The sequence below is a fragment of the Scyliorhinus canicula genome, chromosome 17, assembly GCF_902713615.1.
Source record: "Scyliorhinus canicula chromosome 17, sScyCan1.1, whole genome shotgun sequence".
Classification (NCBI taxonomy): Eukaryota; Metazoa; Chordata; class Chondrichthyes; order Carcharhiniformes; family Scyliorhinidae; genus Scyliorhinus; species Scyliorhinus canicula.
Genome location: NC_052162.1, coordinates 118,158,349 through 118,177,339, shown reverse-complemented (window position 1 = coordinate 118,177,339; position 18,991 = coordinate 118,158,349). Strand labels below are relative to the sequence as shown.

The following is an 18,991-nucleotide window of genomic DNA, read 5'->3' as shown; positions in this document are numbered from 1 at the left end:
AAAGCCCCACCCTTTGCCTCCAGTGCCTAAATTTAATAATAAAAACCCCAGTATAAATAACACGGATTTGACTGACAAATGTTGAGGTGTTGGTTTCAAGTCACAAGTTTTGACTTCCCATTTGAGCCTCGGGCACCTTTCTGTGTCTCTATTGCTCATGTCAATGACAGTCAGCGACGGAGCTGAGGGCTGAATTTAATGAGAATAACCCTCCAGTTAGCAAACTTCCATGAACGTCACACAATTTATGTAAAGGGCTAAATTCAGATTTCGAGAAGACAGATTTTAATTGGTAATGGGTTGAAGGGCAATGGAGAACTGGCAGTACGGTGGAATTAAATCCAGGATGAGTACAGCCATGACAGAATGGCAGAGCAGACTCGATGGGCTAAATGGCCTAATTCTGCTCCTTTTTCTTATGACCTTCTGAAAGGGGGAGACATTGATTTGCTCCCAGATGTTGCCCAGAGGAGGAAGTTTTAGTCTGAAACTCATTGTCCAACCTCCACATTGTGACATCACAAAGGAGCTCGTCCTCTAAATCAGCCAATAGGAATAAATCCATTCCGCGGTGACGTCACTACATTTGTGTGCGAGTACACAGAAGACCCGTCCCCACCCTTGGTATCCTCTCCCCCAGCACATCGTCATGACGGTTTCCAGGCAACCGGTTGACATCTCGGCCAGAGCGAGAAGCCCCACCCCGCAACCCAGGACTGCGAATGTCTCAGGGATAGGGGAATCTGCGCATGTGCAGGGGAGCTCAATCCCGCGGTGCCCAATGGGAAGATTGGAGGACCGGAAGGACTCTGCTCCTCCGCCAATCAGAGCTCCCCCATTGTCTCTATGCGGAAGCTGGACATGGAGGTTTGTGCCGAGCAAAGCTGTTGTTCCTCCAACCCTGAATGAGCTTGAGCTGCACACAGACTCCTGTCTTCAACATCTGTGAGTAAAGCACTTTCTTTTCTCCCCCTTTCCATTTCTTTTCTCATTCTGACCTTCAATTGGTCACTTGCAGCAACTGAAGGGAAAAGAAGTGAATCCAGAGAGGGTGCAGACTCTGGAAAGCTTGGTTCAGGTCTCTCTCTCTCTCTTAAAGACATTGACATCCTTTGCTCCCTCAGCTTGACACATTTATTTGTCTGGCTAAAAGGATGGTCTCTTTCCTAATGTTCACAATTAAAGGGCTGGTTTCCCCAGGAGATGGCTGACATTTAAGGGGACAGTAAACAGGGCAAATCCAACTCAGGCAATTACTTCTCTGTAGGTCTACTGTCCATCATCAGAAAAGTGATGGAAGGAGTCATGAAAGTTGCTATTAAGTGGCACTTATTCTGCAATAACCTGCTCCTGGACGCTCAGTTTGGGTTCCGCCAGGGTCACTCAGCCCCTGACCTCATTACAGCCTTAGTTCAAACTTGGACGAAAGAGCTGAATGCCAGCAGTGAGATGCGAGTGACTGCCCTTGACATCAAGGCAGCATTTGACCGAGTATGGCATCAAGGAGCCGCAGCTAAACTAGAGTCAATGGGAATCGGGGGATAACTCTCCACTGGTTGGAGTCATACCTGACACAAAGGAAGATGGTTGTGTTGATTGGAGGTCAATCATCTCAGCTCCAGGACATCACTGCACGAGTTCCTCAGGGCAGTATCCTAGTCCCAACCATCTTCAGCTGCTTCATCAATGATCTCCCTTCCATCATAAGGTGAGAAGTGGTGATGTTTGCGGATGACTGCACAATGTTCAGCACCATTCTCGACTCCTCAGATAATGAAGCAGTCCATGTCCAAATTCGCTAAGACCTGGACAATGTCCAGGCTTGGCCTAATAAGTGGCAAGTTATATTTGTGCTACACGAGTGCCAGGCAATGACCATCTCCTACAAGAGAAGATCTAACCAACACCCCTTCACATTCAGTGGCACTGCCATCGCTGAATCCCCCACAACCAACATCCTGGGGGTTACCATTGATCAAAAACTGAACTGGACTAGCCATGTTAATACTGTAGCTACCAGGGTAGGTCAAATTCTGGGAATCCTACAGCGATTAGCACACCACCTGATGCCCCAAAGCTTGTCCACCAGACATCGACAAGCACAAGTCAGGAATGTATGGAATACACTCCACTTTGCTGGATGAGTGCAGCTCCAACAACACTCAAGAAGCTCGACAGTATCCAGGACAAAGCAGCCTGATTGATTGCGCCGCCTTCCACAAACATTCAAACCTTCCACCACCGACAAATAGTAGCAGCTGTGTATACCATCTACCAGATACACTGCAGTAACTCACAAAGGTTCCTCAGACAGCACCGTCCAAACCCACAGCCACTACTATCTAGAAGGACAAGAGCAGCAGATACCTGGGAACCTCACCACCTGGAGGTTCGCATCCAAGTTACACACCACTGTGACTTGGAAATATCTTGTCGTTCCTTCACTGTCCCTGGGGCAACATCCTGGAATACCCTCCCTAACAGCACAGGGGATGTAGGGCAGCATGGTGGGGCAGTGGTTAGAACATAGAACAGTACAGCACAGAACAGGCCCTTCGGCCCTCAATGTTGTGCCGAGCCATGATCACCCTACTCAAACCCACGTATCCACCCTATACCCGTAACCCAACAACCCCCCCCTTAACCTTACTTTTTTATTAGGACACTACGGGCAATTTAGCATGGCCAATCCACCTAACCCGCACATCTTTGGACTGTGGGAGGAAACCGGAGCACCCGGAGGAAACCCACGCACACAGGGGGAGGACGTGCAGACTCCACACAGACAGTGACCCAGCCGGGAATCGAACCTGGGACCCTGGAGCTGTGAAGCATTTATGCTAACCACCATGCTACCCTGCTGCCTCACGGTGCCGAGGTCTCAGGTTCGATTCTGGCTCTGGGTTACTGTCCGTGTGTAGTTTGCACATTCTCCCCGTGTTTGCGTGGGTTTCACCCCCACACCCCAAAGATGTGCAGGGTAGGTGGATTGGCCATGCTAAATTGCCCCTTAATTGGAAAACATTAATTGGGTACTTTAAATTTATAAAAAACAAATTTAAAAAAAAAAACAGCACAGGGGATGTACCTACACCTCAAGGACTGCAGCAGTTCAAAAGGCAACTCACCACTACTTCGGAAGGGTAACTGGGGATGGGCAATAAATGCTGGCCTAACCAGCATTGTCCACATCCCGTAAATTAATTTTTAAAAATTTAATATCGGACAGAGATATGTCTAGTGTTGTTATATGGTATGAATTATATATTATTGATGGTTCTGTAATAAAATACATGTATTATTAGTTCTAGTTTTGTAATATAGTACTGTACCCACATTATATATTTCCAGTCATACAGTCATTGCAGCACTGACAGAATCCATTTGGTATCTCAAGTCAATGCTGACTCTCTGTACAGTAATCCAGTCAGTCCCATTCCCCATCGATATCCCTGTTCCCCTGCAAGTTTATTTTCTTCAAGTGACCATCCTATTTTATTTTAAATTATTGATCATCTGGACTTCCACATCCCTTGTGGGCAGTGAGTTCCCTGTCATGTCCACTCCATGACTAAATAAAATTCTTCCTCAGAATTTCCCTATCTCTGATCAGTAAATGTCCTTATATGGAGATTCTCTCCTCTTGTACAGGTTTTAGTGAGTTTAGATTTGTTGATCAGCACCTTCTGGAAAATTGGGAGGGAAAGAAAGTGAATACAGTCTGTATATTACACACATTTTTCATTCAGTAATATAGACATATATCTGTCTGGCAGCTGCATGAAGATTTTCAGGTCTCTGTGAGCTTGGATCTGTCAATCAGCCTGAATCAGCACCTTCAGGAGAATTGGGAGGGTGAATATTAGACATAGCAGAGTGAGAATGGAGGGAGAGTGTGTGGGATGGAGATTTAGTGTTTTGGGGAATGAGAGAGGAAAGAACGTTAGATAGAAACTAGAATTGTCTGTTCTGAGTTTCTATCCTGTACTGACAATGATTACTATTGTAAAATCTGTTTGCAGGAAGTTCGAACAAGAGGAGTTTGAGGCCGATATCTCAAACTAAATATCACGTCAAGAACTGGATGAGTCACTCAATTCTTGGGATCATCGGCCTTTGAATCTACAAGGAAAAAAGTTTGTCTGTTCTGTCTGCTTCAAGAGATTTTAAACATCAGTGTGACTGGAAAAGCACCGAGACACACACACACCCGAGTGAGAGTGTTCAAGAGCACTGACTGTGGAAAAAGCTTTAACCAGTTACACAGCCTGAAAAAATACTACACCAGTCACAGCAGGAAGAGACTGTATAGGTGTTCTGTGTGTGGACGAGGCTTCAGCTCATTGTCCAACGTGGTGCGACGCAAGATCACCTGGACCATGGAGAAACCATGGAAATGTGAGGACTGTGGGAAGGGATTCAAAGGCCCGTACGGGCTGGAAAGGCATCAACGTAGTCACAATGGAGAGAGGCCGTTCACCTGCTCTGTGTGTGGGAAGGGATTCATAGCCCCGCACGAGCTGGAAAGACATCAACGTAGTCACACTGGAGAGAGGCCGTTCACCTGCTCTCAGTGTGAAAAGGGATTCACTGACATTGGCAGCCTGCGTAGACACGAACGAGGTCACACTGGGGAGAGGCCGTTCACTTGCTCTGACTGTGGGAAGGGATTCACTCGGTTATCCCACCTGCAGACACACCAGCGTGTTCACACTGGGGAGAGGCCTTTCACCTGCACTCAGTGTGAAAAGGGATTCACTGACATTGGCAACCTGCGGAAACATGAACGAGTTCACACTGGAGAGAGGCCTTACACCTGCTCTCAGTGTGAAAAGGGATTCACTGACGTTAGCAGCCTGCGGAGACACGAACGAGTTCACACTGGGGAGAGGCCATTCACCTGCTCTCAGTGTGAAAAGGGATTCAGTGACATTGGCAGCCTGCGGAAACACGAACGAGTTCACACCGGGGAGAGGCCATTCATCTGCACTGTGTGTAATAAGGGATTCACTCAGTTACACCACCTGCAGAACCACAAGCGAATTCACACCGGGGAGAAGCCGTTCATCTGCACTGTGTGTGATAAGGGATTCACTCGGTTATCCCACCTGCAGACACACCAGCGAGTTCACACTGGGGAGAGGCCATTCACCTGCTCTCAGTGTGAAAAGGGATTCACTGACATTGGCAGCTTGCGGAAACACGAACGAGTTCACACCGGGGAGAGGCCATTCATCTGCACTGTGTGTGATAAGGGATTCACTCGGTTATCACTTCTGCAGACACACCAGCGAGTTCACACTGGGGAGAAGCCATTCATCTGCATTGTGTGTGATAAGGGATTCACTCAGTTACCCCACCTGCAGACACACCAGCGAGTTCACACCGGGGAGAAGCCGTTCATCTGCACTGTGTGTGATATGGGATTCACTCAATTATCCAGCCTGCTGAAACACTGTCACTCACACCAAGAGCAGGCCCTTTAAATGCTCTGACTGGAGGAGGGGTTTCAAAAGTTCTCAGCTACTGATGTCCCACCAGTGCGTTCACTCTGAGGAGAGACCGTTCAGCTCCTCTCACTGCAGAAAGAGCTTTAGAACCTCCTCCAACCTGATGGAACACGAGCGAGGTCACACCGGGGAGAGCCCGATCACCTCTCCAACTGGGAAAAGATTCACTCGGTCATCACTTGCTGAAACACAATGTCACTCACAGCAATGAGAGACCCTTTAAATACTCTGACTGTGGGAGTGGGTTTAAAAGCTCTCAGGTACTGATGGAACACCAGCGCATTCACATTGTGGAGAAACTATTCAGCTGCTCTCACTGTACCAAGAGGTTTAGAACGTCATCCACGTTGCGGAGACACCACTGAGTTTACACTTGATTTATCTGCTCTGATTGTGGGAGTAGATTTTGTGATTCATCTGCCCTGTTGACACACCAGCGAGTTCACACTGGAAAGAAGCCATTCACCTACTCTCACTGTGGGGAAGGATTCACTCAGTCATCCAACATGCTGAGACACCAAAGGGTTCACAAGTGATGACTGGTTGGATTCTGCTGTTATTCCTGCTGTTAATCACATCCAGGACTGAACCTGGAGTGGGTGGAGGGATTTGTCTTCTCATCAACTCCTCCTGGTGCTCGGACGTGGCGACCCTGGCGAACTACTGTTCCCCGGACCTGGAATACCCGACTGTGAAGTACCGTCCATACTACCTTCCACGGAGTTCACTTCTGCCATCATCACAGTGGTCTACATCCCACCCCAGGCGGAAGTGAAGAAGGCGCTTGATTAATTGTAGCCGCTATAAATAACAATGAAGCAGAATACCCGGAGGCCTTGTTCATCGTGGCCGGGGACTTTAACCAGGCCAACCTCAAGAGTGTACTGCCAAAATTCCACCAACACATCTCCGTCCCAACAGGGACCCCAACATCCTTGATCACTGCCACACAAACATCAAGGACACTTCTCGATCCATCCCGATTGCACTTCGGAAAATAGGACCACAAGACGGTGCTCCTCCTCCTGGTATACAGGCAGAAACTTAAGCGGGAGAATCCATTTAAGAAGGTCGTAGAAATGCTGGTCTGAGGCTACAGAAGTGCTCCTACGCGACTGCTTGGAGTCAGTGGACTGGTCCATATTCAAGAATTCGGCAGCCAACCTAAACGAGTTTGCCAGCACCATCACAGACTTCATCAGCAAGTGTGTCGAAGATTGTGTGTCAAAGAAGGTACGTTACCCAACCAGAAACCATGGTTTAATCGGAAGATTCACTCCCTACAGAAGGCCACATCTGAGGAGTTTGAGAGGCGATCCTGACCTAGACAAAAAAAATCTAGGTACGACCTCTGCAAAGCCAACAGGGATGCCAAGAGACAATCGCAGACTAAGCTAAAATCATGGACTCTCATCAATTGTGGCAAGGCTTAAACAACATAATGACCTAAAAAATCAAAGCCGAGTAGAATCTATGGTAACAGCGCAGCCCTCCCCGATGAACTCAATTCATTCGATGCTTATTTCAAGCAGGAAACCAACAAACCTTTGTCATCTGCCCCAGCAGCCTTGGGCACACCCATACCCACCTTCACAGCCTCCAAAGTCAGATTGGCCTTCTTGAAAGTGAACCCTGGGAAAGTGATGGGTCCTGATGAGATCCCTGGTCGTACACCCAGATCCTGCACAGACCAACTGGCAGGTGTGTTTCCGGACATCCTCATCCTGTCCCTACTCCGTTCTGAGATTCCCACTTGTTTCAAGAAGACAACCATCATACCGGTGTCAAAGAAGAATCAGATAATGTGCTTCAATGACTACCATCCGATGATTATGGGCAGCAGGGTAGCATGGTGGTTAGCATCAATGCTTCACAGCTCCAGGGTCCCAGGTTCGATTCCCGGCTGGGGCACTGTCTGTGTGGAGTCTGCACGTCCTCCCCGTGTGTGCGTGGGTTTCCTCCGGGTGCTCCGGTTTCCTCCATCAGTCCAAAGATGTGCGGGTTAGGTGGATTGGCCAGGCTAAATTGCCCTTAGTGTCCTAAAAAATAATGTTAATGGGGGTTGTTGGGTTACTGGTATAGGGTGGATGCGTGGGCTTGGGTAGGGTGATCATTGCTCGGCACAACTTTGAGGGCCGAAGGGCCTGTTCTGTGCTGTACTGTTCTGTGCTGTACTGTTCTAATTATGAAGTGCTTCGAGATGCTGGACACATCAACCCCATACTCCCAGCATTCCTTCATCCACTGCAATTCGTGTACTGCCACAACCAGTCCACAGCAGACACCATCTCCCTGGCCCTATACTCTCCCCTGGATCATCTCGACAAGGACTCCTACGTCCAACTCCTATTCATTGACTACAGCTCCACCTTCAACACCATAATCCCAGCCAAGTTCATATCAAAACTCCAAAATCCTGGGCTTGGCTCCTCCCTCTGCAACAGGATCCTCGACTTCCTGGTACATAGGCCACAATCAGTAAGGATAAACAACAACACCTCCTTCATGATAGTCCTCAATATCGGGGCCCCACAAGGCTGCGTACTTAGCCCCCTATTACAGTCATTATAAACACTTTGGCTCCCGCTCCATCTACAAATTTGCTGATGACACGACCGTAATAGGTTGGATATCAAACAACGATGAGTCAAGACTACAGGAGGGAGATAGAGAACCTAGTGGCATGGTGTAATGACAACAATTTCTCACTCAATGTCAGCAAAACTAAGGAGCTGGTCATTGACATCAGGAAGCAAAGTATCGTACCCACCCCTGTCTGCATGAATGGGGCCGAGGTGGAGATGGTTAGCAGCTTCAAATTCCGAGGTGTGCACATCACCAACATTCTGTCCTGGTCCACCCATATCGACACTACGACCAAGAAACATATACTTCCTCAGGATACTACGGAACTTCAGCATGTCCACATTGATTGCCACATGGGTGGCATGGGAGCACAGTGGTTAGCATTGTTGCTTCACAGCGCCAGGGTCGCAGGTTCGATTCCCGGCTTGGGTCACTATCTGTGCGGAGCATGCATGTTCTCCCCGTGTCTGCGTGGGTTTCCTCCGGGTGCTCCGGTTTCCTCGCACAAATCTCAAAAGACGTGCTTGTTAGGTGAATTGGACATTCTGAATTCTCCCTCAGTGAACCCGAACAGGCGCCAGAGTGTGGTGACTGGGGGATTCTCACAGTAACTTCATTGCAGTGTTAATGTAAGCCTACTTGTGACAATTATAAAGATTATTATCATTGACTTTTCCCAATTTTTACAGATGCACCATGGAAAACATCTTATCTGGCTGCATGACAGCTTGTGTTATGGGCCAGGGTTTAGAAAACTCCAAAGTATATCATGGAGATCACCTGACCTACAACTGTTTCTTGGTTTTGGTTACGATGAGCACAAGGGCCGGCCTTTCAGGTGTTATTCAACAGAGGCCTCAAGCACTTTTAATCAAAACAAGCTTTATTCTATGAATTTAGTTAACATTTTTATAAACACACACAGTAAACACTTTTATAAATTACAAATTACCCCACACAGCTACAGTAATCTATGTATAACCCTTAATAAATTCCCCCCTTTAACTGTTCCAATTTAATAACAAGATCCCATAAACCAGTACCTCCTTTTCAAAGGTGTGGCCCAGCACACAGCACTCAAGACCTGGTTTGGATGCTCGTTTCCTTTCCAAAACAGCAGGTTTGAATTCCTTCCAGAAAGCAATTATTTCTTTTCAAGTTAGCAAGCAGCCTGGAAACAGCTTTTGAAATGAAGATCGAGAGACGGGCCAAAATACTCCTCTTTCTGAGTACAGCAGCCAAAAATGTGAAAACGAAAGCAAAAAACTCAGAGCCACAAAACAGCCCCAAACCAAAGCGAAAGTAAAACCAACTCCCAGAGCCACAGCCCAGCTCCACCCACACAATGACATCACTGAAGCCATGTGATGAGACAAAAACATTTCTTAAAGGGACACTCCCATGACACTTGGTCTGGCAGCTGCTCAGCCCAAGACTGTAAGAAACTACAGAGAGTTGTGAACACAGCCCAGTCCCTCACACAAACCCGCCTCTCATCCATTGACTCTGTCCACACCTCCCGCTGCTTTGGGAAAGCGGGCAGCAAAATCAAAGACCCCTCCCACCGAGGTTATTCTCTTTTCCAATCTCTTCAATTGGGCAGGAGGTACAAATGTCTGAGAACAGCAATAACAGATTCAAAACAGCTTATTTCCCGCTGTTACCAGACTCCTGAATGACCCTCTTATGGACTGAACTGATCTCTCCATACATCTTCTCTACTGAGTAGCACTACACTCCGTATGCTTCATCCGATGTCTATGTATTTATATTGTGTATTTATCATATGTCCTTTGTTTTTTCATGTATATAATAATCTGTCTGTATTATACACAGAACAATACGTTTCACTATACCTCGGTGCACGTGAATAAATGTAATCAAATCAAACTTTGCTCATTCTGACACTCGATGAAGTGGGAGGGTCGGAGGGTTTCTTTCTGCTGGACTGGCCGGTCTCATCACTTTGCTTCCAGTGGGCTGTTGCTCTTTGAGCCTGGGAGAGCACATTTCCACTGAAATGATCCACACAGGCTGAAGTACATTTATTTTATCCTGGATAGTGAATAGTGTTTTCCCCCCACTACAGGTGGATCTAAAAGAAACCAGATGGGTTTTTACAACTGTCGACAATGCTTTCATGGTCATCGATTACTTTTAATTCCAGATTTTTAATTAATTTAAATTTCACCATCTGCTGAACCTGGATCCCTATTGCATTACCCTGGGTCTCTGGTCTGGCTATTTTCCCAGATGTGTTTTGTGAGAGATGAAGTCACTATAGCCGATAAGTGAGCTGTTTTCGAGTTGTTTCCTTTACGTCCTGTACTTTCCCACTAACTTGCAGACAAAACAGCTGTAACTACTGTGTATAAATGTGTGTTATTGTTACTACTCCTTGAGATGCTTCGGTTCGCTGAAGCATTCCCCTGTATGCTTGTAATAAAGATTCCCAAACTTGAACCAACTCTGGACTCCGAGACACATTTGTCCCACAACAACCTGGTGTCAGGAACAGGATCCACTGACAGCTCTGATTAAAGGAAAGTCCCCGTGGACAGCAGATACCGGGGTGACACAGGCAAGGCCGGATAGAAGTTTTGATGTCTTCAAGCTGAGTTCTGTAATGAAATGTCCAATGGTCGAGGACATTTAACGGGCGAACAAAATATTAAAAAATACAAGGTGGAGAAATGTGCGCTGAAATTTCCATCTTTGGGTGAGCTGAAGAATATAAAATATATTGTTTTTAGTGATGCCTCACTTGCATGAACATGTCAGTGTCAATACACTCAGTGATGTTTAAACATCTCAGCAGGAGAGCAGACAAACATTTCTCCTTCTAGATTTGAAGGTTGATGATATTCAGTTCCCATGAATTGAGTGATTGTCAGATCTTGACATGATGTATGGTGTGAAATTTCTCTCTGTAAATCCTCCCCTTCTAATATCCTGTAAAATTAGTTTACAAAAGCCATCACTGTTAGTGCAGGTTACACAAACGGAATGTGAAATTCGATCCTATTGTAAGATCTGGGTTTGGCTCCAATCTCAATTGTAATCCTCAAATCAATTACGCGTCAGAATAAGTTGTGAAAGTTACCTAAAAAATACTGAAGCTACTGACTAGTTACAGACCATTCCTGATACAAGAATTTTGTCACAGAATTTATTAAGTTAATTGTAATAAGTACAAAATCACAATAATTAACAAAGGCAGTGGATCAGTCCGTTCACTCTGAGTCACCAGCTCTTGACTTCTGGGTGACTGTGGCGATGTCTCTTGTTCTGTTGACTGAAGTCGATCCTCTTCCTTCATGTTGTGTTGTGAACCGAGCTCCAGAGAATTGTAGCTCATTAACCCTTTCTATTCAGGGTCGGTAGCAACCTGTAGTTCTGATTGGCCCAAGAAGCCCATGATCAGTCTCTGATTGGTTAAATGGGACACAATCAATATCTGATTGCTCTCTGAAGGACGTTGGTCATCCTGTCGATGTAATTTCCCCTTAACTCCTGATTGGTTACCCTGGATCTCGGTCAGTTGTGGTAACATAATTTTCTTTGTGGCTGTTCCCTGCTGTTTTATTAAGTTTCTAGCTTTTGCACTAAGACAACAAGGCAACACAGGTAATTTGAATGTCTACGTACTTGTAATAAGAGGATATGTGGTGTCACTTCCTCATGATTGATGTTCGTCAGGCTCATCGTCCTAACTGATACATCTCAGGTGTTATGTGTAACTTCTTAGTGACTGCTGATGCAAGTTACTTCAATACAAATACTAAAAGTATAAGAGATACACAAACATAAACTAATACAACAATTACGACAGAATACGAAAAAATAAACCCATAAAGGTGATTGGTGTTCTGAAGTTCATGTAGCAAGATATACATTACAAAATACCATTTTCTGAAATGAAAGTCACAAACTACATAACTACAACACCATTACAGAAACTAATAATAATAACAACAGTCGCTTATTGTCACAAGTCGGCTTCAATGAAGTTACTGTGAAAAGCCCCTCGTCGCCACATTCTGTCGCCTGTTTGGGGAGGCCGGTACGGGAATTGAACCCGCGCTGCTGGCATTGTTTTGCATTACAAGCCAGCTAATTAGCCCACTGTGCTAAACCAGCCCCCCATACCATTGGGAAAATCTGTGTATACTTTGAAGGAAAGTGACTATTTTGCTTTTAAGTTAAGTGAATACAATTTGAGACATTTCTCCAGCACTGACACACACAATTAAACTACAAGAAACATCACATGCATCCCCTAATCCTGTCAGAAAATGTAACAGAAATTCTCATTCAGCATTAGTCCTGTGGCCTAAGACAATATGGCACAAGTCACTTGCCAAGGAGGAGTGCACCTGAGCTCGAGACTCACATAGTGCAATACCGTATTGAGTGAATTGATTCATACACTTTGGTTTCATTATATTCAGTTATCACAGAATCAATGACAAACAAGGACTTCCCTATGATCACTGTTACCTAGATGTTCCATCAAATGTTTATTGACAGGGTGGATATGGAAAGGACGTTTCCTCTGGTGGGAGAATCTAGAAATTAGAGTCACTTTAATAGTAATAACTTGCCCATTTAAGCTAAAGGAGAACATTTTTTCTCAAAGGGTTGAGAGTCTGTTCCTCAAAGGGCAGTGGAAGCAGAGTGTTTGAATATTTTAAAGGTAGAATTGGATAGATTCTTGTTAAGCAAGGGGATGAAGGGTTATTGGGGGGTCAGTGGGAATAAGACCATGAGGAATAGGAACAGGAGTCGGCTGTTCGGCCCTTCGGGTCTGCCCCGCCATTCAATCCCGGGTGATCCAACATTCCTCATGTCCACTTTCTGGCCCTTTCCCCATAGTGCTTTATTCTTTCACTGATCAAGAATCTATCTCCACCTTAAATATACTCACGGACGCTCTCCCCACAGTTTGAAAAACCCACAACACACAGAGAAGAAATTCCTCCTCATCTCAGTCTTAAATTGGTACCGGTTTATTCTGAGACCATGCCCTCTGGTCCGAGACCCTCCCATGAGGGGAAACATCCTCTTAGCATTTACCCTGTGAAGCTCCTTAAGAATCCTGTCTGTTTCAATGAGATCACCTCTCATTGTTCTAACTTCCAATGAGTAGAGACCCAACCTGTTTAACCTTTGCTCCAAAGACAATCCCTCCATACCTGGGATCAACACAGTGAACCTTCACTAAATAGCCTCCAATGAAATAATATATTTCCTGAAATAAGGGGATCAAAACTGCTCTCAGTTCTCCAGATGTGGTGTCACCAGCACCTTGTCCAGCTGCAGCAAGACTTCCCGATTCTTATACTCCAACCCCCTTGGAATCAGGGCCAACATTCCATTAGCTTCCTGATTACCTGCTGCACCTGGCTGCCAGCTTCCTGTGTTTCCTGCACAAGTTCCCCCGAGTCCCTTTGTGCTGCAGCTTTCTGCAGCTTTTCTCCATTTAAATAATACTGTTCTTTTGTTCTCCCTTCCAAAATGAACAACTTCACATTTTCTCACATTATACTCCATTTGCAAACGTTTTGTCCAGTTACTTAACCTATTAATGTCTCTTTGCAAACTGTTTGTATCCACCTCACAATTTCCACCTATTTTTGTGTTGTCTGCAAATTTGGGCAGTAAGTTTGCTTCCTTCCTCCAAGTCATTAATATAAATTGTACACAGTTGCGGTCCCAGCACTGATCCCTGTGGAACCCCACTGGTTACATGTCACCAACCTGAAAGAGAACCCCTTCTCCCCACTCACTGTTTCCTGCTCATTAGCCAATTCTCTATCCATGTCAATATACTACCTCCAACTCCATGGGCTCTTATGCTCACCTTTTTGTGAGGACCTTGTCAAAGGCCTTCTGGAAGTTTAAATACAACACATCTACTGGTCCCCCTCTATCCACTCTGGTTGAGACTTCCTCTAAAAACTAGCCCTTTCATGAAACCATGCTGACTCTACTTGATCAGATTATAATTTGCTAAATATGCTATTACTGCCTTAATTGCCTCCCTCCCTTTTTGAATAGGGGTGTTACATTGGCAGTTATCCAATCCTCCAGGATTTCTCCAGAAACCAAGGATTTTGGAAAATTACAATCAATGCACCCACTGTCTCTGCAGCCATTTCTCTTAGGATCCTAGGAAGCAAACTACCAGGGCCAGTGGATTTATCTGCCTTTAGCCCCATTAGTTTGTCTAATGCTACTTCTCCAGTGATGGTATTTAATTCCTCCCCCCTGTTCTTTAGTATCATTGGGATGTTGAAAGGCTCTTGCAACCAGATTTATTTTTAAACGGGCCTGTGTGGAGTTGAGGTTACAATCAGTTCAGCCGTGAACTTATTGAATGGTGGAGCAGGCTCAAGGGGCCGAGTGGCCTACTCCTGCTCCTAATTCGTATATTATCACATCCTTTATAATAGATTGGAGAATTTTCCCTCCTACTGATGTCAGGCTAATGGGTCTGTGGTTACCCGTTTTCTCTCTCCCTCCTTAAATAGTGAGGTTACATTTATCACCTTCCAATCTGCAGGAAGCATTCCAGAATCTATAGAATTTTGAAAGATGATCACCAATGTATCCACTATCTCTACAGCCGCCTCTTTCAACACTCTGGGATGTAGAGCAGCAGCTTTTGGGGACTTATTAATACATAATTTTCAGCCACATTAATTTCTCCAGTGGTACTTTTTGCACTAATACGAATCTCTTTCAGTCCCTCGTGCTCACTGGTCCCTTGGTTCTCCAGTGTTTTTGGGGCAATTTCTGTTTCTTCCTCCGTGAGGACAGATACACATTGTTTAGTTTCTCTGCCATTTCCTTATTCCCCATTATAAACTCTCCTGTATCTGCCTGGAATGGACCCACATTGGTCTTTGCTGATCTTTTCCTTTTCACATTCCTGTTGAGCTTTTCCAGTTAGTTTTTATGTTTCTCGCCAGTTTGCTCTCATATTCTATTTTCTCTTGATCAGTTTATTGATCCTTCTTTGCTAAATTGGAAAACAAGTTGCCAATCCTTAAGCTTACACTTACTTTTGCCACTTTATGAGCCTCTTCCTTTGATCTAATCGATTTTTAATTTTCTTGTTCGCCACGGTTGCATCACTTTTCCTGTCTCAGATTCCCTGAGAGAGAAAGAGAAGAGAGAACGAAATGCAGTCCTGATGTAATTGAAGCAGAAATAATAACAGCAGATTTCATCACTGTAATCACTTGTGAACTTGTTGGTGTCTTTGCAGGGACGAGGAAACACAGAATCCCTTCCTACACTGAGAGGTGAACGGCCTCTCCCCAGTGTGAACTCGCTGGTGTCTCCGCAGGTTGGATAAGTAAGTAAATCCCTTCTCACACTGACAGCAAGTGAACGGCTTTTCCCCCAGTGTGAACTCGCTGGTGTGTCTGCAGGCTGGATAACTGAGTGAATCCCTTCTCACACTGAGAGCAGGTGAATGGCTTCTCCCCAGTGTGAACTCGCTGGTGTATCTGCAGGCTGGATAACTGAGTGAATCCCTTCCCACACTGAGAGCAGGTGAACGGCCTCTCCCCAGTGTGAACTCGTTGGTGTATCCGCAGGTTGGATAACCGAGCGAATCCCTTCCCACACTGAGAGCAGGTGAATGGCTTCTCCCCAGTGTGAACTCGCTGGTGTGACTGCAGGCTGGATAACTGACTGAATTCCTTCTCACACTGAGAGCAGGTGAACGGCCTCTCCCCCGTGTGAACTCGCTGGTGTGTCTTCAGGCTGGGTAAGTGAGTGAATCCCTTCCCACACTGAGAGCAGGTGAACGGTCTCTCCCCAGTGTGAACTCGTTGGTGTATCCGCAGGCTGGATAACCGAGCGAATCCCTTCCCACACTGAGAGCAGGTGAACGGCCTCTCCCCAGTGTGAACTCGTTGGTGTATCCGCAGGTTGGATAACCGAGTGAATCCCTTCCCACATTTAGAGCAGGTGAACGGCCTCTCCCCAGTGTGAACCCGTTGGTGTATCCGCAGGTTGGATAACCGAGCGAATCCCTTCCCACACTGAGAGCAGGTGAACGGCCTCTCCCCAGTGTGACTGCGCAGATGAGCTTCCAGCTGAGATGGAGCCCTGTATCCCTTCCCACAGTCCCCACATTTCCACGGTTTCTCCAGGGTGGGGGTGTCCTTGTGTCTCTCCAGGTTTGACGATCAGTTGAAGTCTTGTCCACACACAGAACACGTGTAAGGTCTCTCCCCGCTGCGAATGGTGGGATGATTTTTCAGGCTGTGTAACTGGTTAAAGCTCTTCCCACAGTCAGTGCTCTGGAACACTCTCACTCGGGTGTGTGTCTCTCGATGCTTTTCCAGTCACACTGATGTTTAAAATCTTTTGAAGCAGACAGAACAGACAAACATTTCTCCTTCTCGAATCAAAGTCTGATGATATTCAGTTCGAAGGAACTGAGAGACTCAGTCAGATTGAGAGGTGACGGTTGAAATTTCTGTCTGTAATTCCCCCTCTTCTAATATCCTGTGAAAACAATTTATAATAGACATCGCTGTCAGTACAGGATAGAAATTCAGAACAGACAATTCGAGATTCTCTGGAACATTCTTTCCTCTCTCATTCCCCAAAAGGTGTAAATCTCCATCCCACACACTCTCCCTCCATTCACTGTATCTAATATTCACCCTCCCAATTCTTCTGAAGGTGCTGATTCAGGCTGATTGACAGATCCCTGCTCACTGCTTCCTGTCCTGGACACAGAGATCATAACAAATACGAGCTGCAGTTGGCCATTCAGCCCATCGAGCCTGTTCTATTCTGTGGGATCATTGGCCGATCTATGTCAGCGACATTCTCCGTGTTATTGACCAGAAGCTGAGTGTGCTGACTCAATATCTGTGAGCTCATGAGGCCGAGCCGTAAAACACCATGAAGGGGTTCAATGATCGGAGGAGAGAATCCTGAACACTGAGCAAGATGCCTCCTCGGCGGAGGCAAGAATTAAATGCTTGAGTGGCGTGGGGAGGTCCTGGAGAACTTGGAGAACCGAGGGTCAGAGAAAGAACATCCGAGTCGTCGGCCTGCCAGAAGGTGTGGAGGGTAAGGCTCCCGTTAGGTTCTTCGAGGACCGGCTGCCACGTTTTCTCAAGCTGGATGTGAAGCCTGGGTGAAGTTCGAAGGGAACTCAAGGCAGCGGGAATGAATTATGTCACACTTTATCCTGTGACCCGAAGATTGTACCTGACAAGTCCGTCTAGTCTTTCAATAATCCAACTACTGCCTTGGCCTTTGTTAAATCCATGAAGGGCAAGGATTTGGAGGGATGGTTTGCAGCTCAGACTAACTCAGGCTCTAATCTGGACTCTTTCCCAATCATGGTGTTGTTGTCTGAATATTTTATCTTTTATCCTGTTGAAAGGAGTTGTTATTCTGTGAGCACCGATTGAATGTCTTCTTCTCCTTGAGTGTTACAGGGACTCGTATTATCTTATCTCAGTTATGGTAGATATACCGTTTGCTTATTATCCATCATCTTTCTTCTATTATCTGAGCGTTAATCATGGCAGAACCGAGTGGTGCCATTGCCGAAGGGTGGGTGGTGGTGGATGCAGGTCTTCATGGGTGGGTCCAAAATGTGGGAGGGACATTCACTCCCCATTCCCTTGTTGGCCCTTCTTTTCTTCTCATTTTGGAGAAGGTATTTTGAGGGTAACGACAGTCTGGCCATGGGGTTAATCCTCAGGGTTCTCAGTCTTATTGAGGAATGTCCCCTTGGATCTATTGTGGTGGTGATTCTTTTGTATTTTTGTTATTATAGGACGGTTTATGTGTTGTTGACTTTATTGTACTCTGGTACAGACGGGGCTTTTATCCGTGAAAGGAGCAGTTTGGGGAAACTTTGGTGCCTCTGGTGTAAAGTGAGTTGGAGGAGGGGGTAATGGCGCACACCTGATTGTGGTGTGAAAATCTGTTCCTGTTCTCTCTGTCGCCTAACTAATGGCGGCAGTTAATCTTCAAATTTTCTCAGGGAATGTACCCTATCACCCTATCAGAAGGAAAATGATTGTCTCCTTTCTTAAGGAGAAAGTCGACATAGCTTTATTCCAGGAAACGCATCTAGATTAAACTCAACTGGGGTCGAAACGGTAGCACGGTAGTTCGCACTACTGCCTCACAACTCCAGGGACCCAGGTTCAATTCCAGCCTCGGGTGACTGGCTGTGTGGAGTTTTCACATTCGCCAAGTGTCTGTGTGGGTTCCCTACGGGATCTCCGGTTTCCTCCCACAGTCCAAAAATGTGCAGATTAGGTGGATTTGGCATGCTAAATTGCACCCGTGGGGCGGAGATTTAAACTTCTTTCCAGCCCTACATGAATGTCATACTAGAATCGATGACTTTTTGTGCCAAGTAGGAATTCACTTCCTTTCCCTTCAGTTGCTCCAAGTAACCAATTGAAGGTGAGAATGAGAAAAGAAATGGAAAGGGGGAGAATGGAAATGGAAATGGAAATGGAAATGGAAAGGGGCCTCACGGTAGCATGGTGGTTAGCATCAATGCTTCACAGCTCCAGGGTCCCAGGTTCGATTCCCGGTTGGGTCACTGTCTGTGTGGAGTCTGCACGTCCTCCCTGTGTGTGCGTGGGTTTCCTCCGGGTGCTCCGGTTTCCTCCCACAGTCCAAAGATGTGCGGGTTAGGTGGATTGGCCATGCTAAATTGCCCGTAGTGTAAGGTGAATGGGGGGATTGTTGGGTTACGGGTATACGGGTTACGTGGGTTTAAGTAGGGTGATCATTGCTCGGCACAACATCGAGGGCCGAAGGGCCTGTTCTGTGCTGTACTGTTCTATTCTATAAAAGAAAGTGTTTTACTCACAGAGGTTGGAGACAGGAGG

General features: G+C 46.1%; 1 protein-coding gene and 1 pseudogene across 1 annotated transcript; one reads left to right on the top strand and one right to left on the bottom strand.

The window, feature by feature from the left end:
* The first annotated feature begins 854 nt into the window (after positions 1–854).
* LOC119951554 (gastrula zinc finger protein xLCGF3.1-like) lies at positions 855–12,623 on the top strand. The gene is made up of 3 exons (XM_038774745.1): positions 855–945; positions 4,023–5,308; positions 12,548–12,623. The coding sequence occupies exons 2-3, from the start codon at positions 4,380–4,382 to the stop codon at positions 12,621–12,623; spliced, it is 1,005 nt and encodes a 334-aa protein (XP_038630673.1). The 5' UTR covers positions 855–945; positions 4,023–4,379.
* Positions 11,252–16,459, bottom strand: LOC119951379 (annotated as a pseudogene).
* Positions 16,460–18,991: the final 2,532 nt, after the last annotated feature.

Excerpts from the sequence above, each read along its gene's own strand:
- LOC119951554 (XM_038774745.1), top strand. The coding sequence starts at position 4,380 with ATGGAGAAACCATGGAAATGTGAGGACTGTGGGAAGGGATTCAAAGGC. Across the intron at positions 5,309-12,547 it reads CAGCGAGTTCACACTGGGGA|TTATCACAGAATCAATGACA; the intron begins GAAGCCATTCAT and ends CATTATATTCAG.